Source organism: Labrus mixtus, chromosome 1 (assembly GCF_963584025.1).
Source record: "Labrus mixtus chromosome 1, fLabMix1.1, whole genome shotgun sequence".
Taxonomy (NCBI): Eukaryota; Metazoa; Chordata; class Actinopteri; order Labriformes; family Labridae; genus Labrus; species Labrus mixtus.
Window position 1 is genome coordinate 15,462,687 of NC_083612.1, and position 7,644 is coordinate 15,470,330.

The 7,644-nt window shown below is 40.5% G+C and overlaps 1 protein-coding gene across 1 annotated transcript; it reads left to right on the forward strand.

Annotated features, from left to right (window-relative positions):
- Positions 1-479: 479 nt before the first annotated feature.
- On the forward strand, positions 480-7,362 carry LOC132972193 (immunoglobulin-like domain-containing receptor 1). Its single transcript, XM_061035020.1, has 9 exons — positions 480-678; positions 1,656-1,826; positions 2,521-2,670; positions 2,870-2,989; positions 3,163-3,309; positions 4,421-4,543; positions 4,662-4,843; positions 5,599-6,213; positions 6,368-7,362. The coding sequence occupies exons 1-9, from the start codon at positions 633-635 to the stop codon at positions 6,404-6,406; spliced, it is 1,593 nt and encodes a 530-aa protein (XP_060891003.1). The 5' UTR covers positions 480-632; the 3' UTR covers positions 6,407-7,362.
- Positions 7,363-7,644: the final 282 nt, after the last annotated feature.

Below are 7,644 nucleotides of genomic sequence, written 5' to 3' on the forward strand. Positions count from 1 at the left end.
TATATACCACTAAATATAACAAAAAGGTGATACAACTGAAATACGGTGTTATTTATTTATTTATTTTTGGCTTTTTTTAATTGAATGCTATTAATGTCACGGTAAATAATGTGTTTGTTTGAGTATGATAAACTCAGAAACGTGTTTATGGTCTAATTTAAGAAAGAGATCTCTGTGAAAGCCTCACAGCACTGTTGTTTCCATATTACATTTTATCATGTAATAACCCTAATTATTGTTGTTATAATTACATCATTTAACTTTAGGGAGCACCGATGTGATATTTACAGCGGGCCTTGAGAAATCCTCCTCACAATAAAATGTTCACGTTACTGTAAAATGCATGCTAAATTTGCATTATCATGCCCCCCTGGGGATTTTTGTCCACGTGGTTACGTCATGATGAGTGCACCTGTTTCGGGGTGTGGCCTAAGAGGACCGCCTCAGTCTCAGGTAGATACTGTTCGTCTATGAGGCAAACACACAAGACGAATCAATGAACAGTTGTTTGTAGCTTCAGGGGAGAATTACGGCCTTTTACTTTTTTTATTTTCTGCATTTTTTATAAACTTTTTCGCCCTGATTTGTTCCACAGCCTATATTTCTAATCAGAGGTGTGTTGTTTCGTCATCATGAGGAGGCTACCTGCTGCGCTACTTTTGTTGTCGCTTCTGAAGGGTAATTTCATTGTCTTTACATATTGGCATCATGTCGTTTAAAAAGACAAGCCACCTTAATATATTATGAATTTAAGGTTTTATTTTCTTATTGTTGTAAATCATTTAGACAGGAGCGGACCGGAGGTATCGGTCACATGACAGGTTTTGTTTATTTGACACGAAGTCATGTCGTGATGGCGTCTACGTAAAGTATGTAGCCCAAGTCTAGTTAAGGCTTTAAAATGTGTTTCTTTTGAAAATGATCATTTTAAATTATTGTTATCATTCATTCATTTAGTTTCTAGAAATTGAGGACTTTATCACTTCGTTATTTTTATCTGGTTTGGCTTTCCCGTTTTGTATTGGATTGTAGTGTGGGCCGTTCAAATTTAGGGACAATTAAACTCAACAGGTTTCATTCCAGTGTATGAATGTGTGCCTGGTGGTTTCACAGTAAGCCATTTCCTGTGTCTTTGTCTGTGACACCTGTTTTTCTGGTTCTGCCACTTTGAAATGAACTCCTCCGTTGTGAGCTGTGGCGATTCTAGAGTCTGTTGGGACCAAAAGCAAAATTCATTGGGGGGCCTTCAACTAGCATTCGTCACCATTATGTTAAAAAATAATCATCACAGACACCAACAGCAACTTTAAGAGACACATTTAAGTTTTCACAGGAATATTGGGAGGCTTAACAGTGCAACAACATTGAGTACTATAAGAAGAGACCCCCTAAGGGAGGTTTTCTACTGTCATTGTTAAAGTCTGAGTCACTGCTAGATATGATTTATAGTTTGTTGGGCCCCAAGCAATTGACAAGCAGCACCTCTGGTAGTGAGAAACCCTCTCACACGTTGTTTCACTTTGACCATACTTTTGGAAATACACAATCAACTTGTTTCTCCAAACATTGCTTCTTTTACAGCATGTGTTAGCTCTATGTGTTCTTCACAAATACACAAACTACTGTTGAACCATCTGTTTGAAATCTCTCCACAGTCTCGTTGTGTATTCAGGTGAATGTCCCCCAGCTGGAGCGCAGCACGGCCCTGTTTGCCGCAGTGACCCTCCGCTGTGACTACTCTACCTCTGCAAACCTCCAAGATGTCCTGGTCACCTGGAGGTTCAAGTCCTTCTGCAAGGACCCTGTGCTGGAGTATTACTCCACAGGTAGGACACGAGAGAGAGAAAAATGATGCTAGTGATGCATTGTCAGACACTTTTCTTTAATGGCTGACAGAGAAGACATGAAACACTAACTTTCCAAGGGAAACTTTTTTTTACAAATAACCTTTTATTCTTTATTAGTAGTCTTGAAAGGAAAACATCCATTATTCATTAAGCACAATCTCAATCATAAATCTACTTTCAGTTACTAAGATTTAAGAGAGGCTCTCCAGATATACTTATGTCAATGATTAACACAGAATTTGTGGGTCATTGACATTTCTGTTATTAACAGAGTATTTCAGCTTCAGGCATATGGCTCCACAGATAAACACAGACTAACCTTTTTATTGTGTCAGGACATCAGGCTCGTGGATTTAGACCTCCGTTTGTCTTCAGCCTTGTTTGACACATTCTGCTGTGAATCCTTTTCTGCCCTGCACATCTGCACTACTTACTGACACATTTAAATAGATGTGTTTGTGTCGAGTGTTTCTGTTTAGCATCTTTATTTTTTTTCTCAGTGATCCTCTGTCTCTGCTGACAATTGCACACCCTCTGCAGGAACACAAACGATCTTTGATCTTTATAATTGGCATAGACTTCAGATCTGGCAAAGAAGGCGTGGGTATGATTTCTCGTCACAGAAAACATTCTGATTTATTGTTAAAATGAACTCTTCGCTCTTGTTTGACAGCATACCAGTCTGCACTGCAGCTGGGACAAGACCCGGCCAATGACTGTCCAGATCGACAGCGAACGGTGCGAACTGTGATCCAGAAGAGAGGAAGCAGTGAGCCGACGCTGGGAGCAGAGTACCGTGAACGAAGGATCACCATCCAAAACAGTAAGTTCAGATAAACCCGGTTTGTTTCCAACAGCGACGGTATTGAATCAGATGTGACTAGTATGACATATGGCTGAGGGGGGTTTGAGACCAGGGCTCTATCTCAGTACAAAGAGTTAAATGTTTTGTGTTGAAAATTGCTTCAAATGTGACATGAAGACTGTTGAACAAAAAGGCACCTGTGTATGTGTTTGAACAGGTGCAGACTTGGTGATCACTGAGGTGATGTGGGGGGATAATGGGGTGTACTTCTGCTCAGTCGATGCTGCTGGAGACACAACTGGAGACTCTGACAAAGAAGTCAAACTGATCGTTTACCGTAAGAGAGAAATCACTTAAATAAAATTTCCCTAAATACTCTCAACGATTGTAGAGGAGCCTCTACTTTCTAAAGCTCCTTCTGTAAATGTATTTAAAACTACATGTGGGCCATTGTCTTCAAAATAAAAGAACATTTTATTAAGATGTGTTTATCTTCTTCTACCCTCTCAGACTGGCTGACAGTGTTGTTCATAATCATCGGCGCCCTCCTCCTCATCCTCCTCTTCTGTATCTGCTGCTGCCAGTGCTGCCCTCAGAAATGCTGCTGCTATGTCCGCTGTCCGTGCTGCCCTCAGCAATGCTGCTGTCCTGAGAAAGGTAAAAAAGCAAGAGGCATTCAGGCAAATTATTCTCGTCGGTGCTTTAAAGAGGCTCTGACATCCATCACATCAACAGGCTTTTGACAGTTATTTAATTTACATCCTACAGCATCACTAAACAAGGAAAGTGAAAAGACTAATATCACAAACATGGTCCATTCTGTTGAGTCCGTATCACAATAGTATTCCTTGTAACCAAAAAGCTGAAAATTTGAAGTGAAATATCCTGTCGTCATATTTTTCCACTCTCTTTATTGACATATGGCATCAAAATACTGTCTTTCCATTCTGTTCTGCGCCTGGCATAAACCAGCTTAAGGTGGTGATATATACCTTACTTGTTGCATTTGCTTTGATAGTTACATAAAAGATGCCATGCCAAAGAGACAGTTTTTAACCTTTTTGGATTAAACCTGCTTGAAAAGTGCTTGAATTTGACTCTTGAAAAGATTAATGATCCCTGCCTTGTGTACTCTGATGTTTTTCTCTCTAGGAAGTCTTTCCTTCTATACACATTGTCATCATATTATGATTTAAGTAAGTGATCAGGCAGTAGAATTCAGTTTCACAGTTCACTCAAGTTAATATGAGGTTCTGAGCCGTTGCTTTGTTACAGGTAACAGGTTTAATATCTCATCTTAGAGTGATTCCTCCTGCACTTGAGATCAGTTTAAAAGATTTCTGCGGAAACAGAAAGTAATGCTGGAGCCTCATGAGTTTCTCCTTTAAACTGTATTTTTTACACCAAACAGTGACTGCAGAGTTTGACATCAATCTCTTACACTGATATCAAATGAGGAAGCCATCTATTAATGGCCAGTGTGGCAGGAGAAAACATTAAAGCAATAAAACAGTGTGATAGTTAGGAATATACAGCTGGCTGTAGAAGTACTCATTTGGACAGAACAGGAATAAATGCATCCAGTCCTTTTTAAGGCGATGCTGTTAAGCAGTCACCGTTGCAGTTAAGAACTTGGCTATCATTGTAGGCTTTAGAGATCTGTTGTTGTACAGCATAGTGTATGTTTTGTACATGAAGTATAGAAGTCTTACAAAACATGTTGGCCACAGTCACAGATAATAAAAGATGCGGCGTCTTCTTCTTTCAGCGATCATGCAGCATCGCATGATGAAGGAGGCACAGAGGGCGATGGCTCCTTGGGCCGGAGGACATCCGGTGTATGGACCAATGAGCCACGCCTCCTCCCAGATGAACCCACTGCTCTACGCAGGTACACACACACACACACAAACACACACACACACACACACACTGAAGACTACTAGTGAATCTTCATCAACAATAATGCATCACCTCATTTTATTTTGTTTATGTCGTTGTCTCTCCAGGATCTGCTTCAGGAAAAAGCATCCCCATGAAGCCGATGCCCCTCCCTCCTCCTCAATCTTCAGCTTACAGCATGCCCCCTCCCAGTGTCCATGGCAACAACACCCCCGCCAGCACTAATCAGATGCTTGATTACCTGGAGAGCCAGGTGAGGGGGATGGACATGGCCAGTCCTCTGCTGCAGGTATGTTCTATTTACTGTAAACAAAGACAATCTGATCATTTTGTCCTGTTTGTGTGTAAATGTAATCCTGTTTACTTTTTTTTTTTTTCACACAATTATGTATTTAAAAGCCAGAAATGTAGTATTTAATATTAAATATCCTCTGGTATAGCTTTGGAAAGGGGATGGGTCAAATTATAAGCAGTTTAATCTAAAGACAAAAAAAAAGGGTGCCTTTAGACGTGTTGTGGAAGTAGTTTCCAAGGCAGTGGTTAAAATATAAGCGGCTAAAAGAAGACATGATGGAGTTGGTGTCTATTTATACTTGAATAAACTGTATGTTAAAATAGTAGTTGTTCCTAACAGCTACACTTAAAAGAGAGTTGGCTACTTTAGCCCTTAAATACACGGATAACTGGGATACAGGGATAACTATGCACATTTTCCGACAGTTTGCCGTAGGAGATATTCACTGTGTTAATCCTGGGTTTAAAAAAATAAAATAAAAATGAAAGACAGAAGTTCATTTCCAAGCTGTGTTATCACCATTTGTCTTCATGTGTGAAAAAGTGCCCTGTAGTTTATTATCCATTGATAATGGTTGTGACACATGGTTGTGTTTTTTCCATTCTTTGAATTAAAATGAACACATGAACTGGACCTTGTGTCAAACTTGGGCACAGATGTTGTCTTCTTGAACTTAACTGAAAAGTTCAAATTGAGTTTTGTGTGTTTCTTCTGTTTGTTTTAACTTCACGATTTCTTCTTCCCATCAGGCCCAACCTCTTCACCCCCAGCATCTACAACAGATTCAACCTCCTCCCCAGCACATGCACATGCCCACCAATGTACCATATTCCCCCGGCCCCCCCAGCATGATCTCCGGCCTTGGTGAAGGCCCAATGGAGCGCCGTGTCATCACACTTCCGCCAATAAGAGAGCAGGGCAGAATTCCACCACCTGCTCCAAAGACTCGCCCCCCAAGCTCCAGCGAGAGCAGCCGCAGTGGGTTCGGACGTCCTGAACAAGGAGCGGCTGCCAGACGATACCCTTCACCCTCCCGGTCCAGAGGTATTCCCAGGAGCTACAGCGAGGAGTCACTGGATGGACGCAGTCGCAATGGGACACGAGGCATGGATCGACCCCGCTCCCGGTCCAGGGATGATCTGTTTGACAACAGGTCCAGAGCAAACTACTCTCCCCCAGCATCCCGACGCTCGAGACGAGGGTCCTGGAGCTCTGATGATGAGGGCAGCAGCAGAAGAGGAGGAGGAAGGAGAGGAGGACCTGGAGGGGGAGGAGGAGGAGGAGGCTGGATTGAAAAACCTCCAAGCTACTCCGAGTACGAACCAGGACAGAAACCAGGAGCAAGGAGGAACGGACGCTACTCTGTAAGACACACGCAGCTTTAGTCTATAGACACTATCTTACGCACTTGCATTCAGACAAATGCACACATAATCATCCCACATATTAACAAATTAACAGTCTTGAGTTAAGCTGAATGATCTAAGCAGTGATCTAAAGTTAGTATGTCTCTCTTAGGACAAGAGTTCTCGCAGTGGCACCAGCGTCGTCATCTGAGCCCCTCCAGCTGTGAAACGCCCTGTGATCTCTCTGTCAGAGAACAAACTCACCTCAAAAGAACTGGTAAATGTTGAAATGCCCCCGTTGTATGTGCTAAAATGAATCATGGAAAGTGCTCTTTTATTACTCTCTGGATTTGTGAAAAGCTAGCAGAAGAATTTCTAAGAATGAGATGGAAGGATTCAAATGTTTAAAGCGTGCAGGTGATAATGTTTGATGTGAATAAAGAGGTCTTTGGCTTGGATGTTATAAAATGAGGACCTAAATGAAAAGAGTGTCAGTGTGACTACTGATCAGTTTTGTGGGATAATATCGCCCTCTGCTGGTTTATCACTGTGATGAAAAAGATTCTTAGGAGATCTGGACAAAGAGCATTTTGTTTATTATTTTATTTGTTTTAGAATTGATTTAAGACCGTCTTTATTGCACATTATATGCAGAAGAAACTCTATCATGGCCAGAAAATAGGTAAACAAATGACAAGTTCAGTAGCATTTTTAATGTTTTGAAGGAAAAGGTGTGTGCCATGAGCCTCTGTGTGGATAGATATAGATAAGCTAAAAGCTTTGTACATAAGATTAATGAAGTATTTACACTGGCCTACTGTAAACACCGTGTGTAAATAAGTCATTTACAGGATGTTGACGTTGGGATGTCAACAATGTTACAGGAATAAAGTTGTATTTTTTTTCTCTTTTTTTTACATTTAATAGCACAATGTGTAAATGTTATAGTATTTTCTTCTCTGTACAGCGCTATAAGCCTTCTACCTGCCTCCTCCCCCCAAAGGTTTTTCACATTGAACTAAAGATCACTTGCAAATGGAATTAAGCGGTTGAGCCTTTTGTCAATGGTAATGTTTTTTTTTTCTCTTATGTTTTTTTTTTTTTTCACACTGTACAGTAAGTATGCGTTTGTAATAAACATTTTACCTTTTGGGTTGGTTTTAAAAAAAGATTTTCTGTCCTTATTCCAATTTGCATCCTCAAATGAATAATTCTTCTCCAAACAGACTTCGGATAACATTAACACTGCAAAAGACAGGCCAGTGTTATCATATTAGTATTTGAGCCAAGCCTAAATGGAACAAAAGAAGTCGTTTTTTTCTTCTTCAGTTAAACAAGTGGAGGAGTTATTTACTCATTCATATATGTCTCTGGGGTTTTTCACAATACTAGTCATCAAAATAATCATGCTTCTGTTTTTTCAATTGAACCATTTGCCAGAGTGAAATA

Bases quoted from the DNA above. Each gene is read 5' to 3' on its own strand.
- LOC132972193 (XM_061035020.1), top strand. From the start codon at position 633: ATGAGGAGGCTACCTGCTGCGCTACTTTTGTTGTCGCTTCTGAAGG. The intron at 1,827-2,520 runs GTAGGACACGAG...CTTGTTTGACAG, and splicing joins GCTGGAGTATTACTCCACAG to CATACCAGTCTGCACTGCAG. The intron at 6,214-6,367 runs GTAAGACACACG...TGTCTCTCTTAG, and splicing joins GGAGGAACGGACGCTACTCT to GACAAGAGTTCTCGCAGTGG.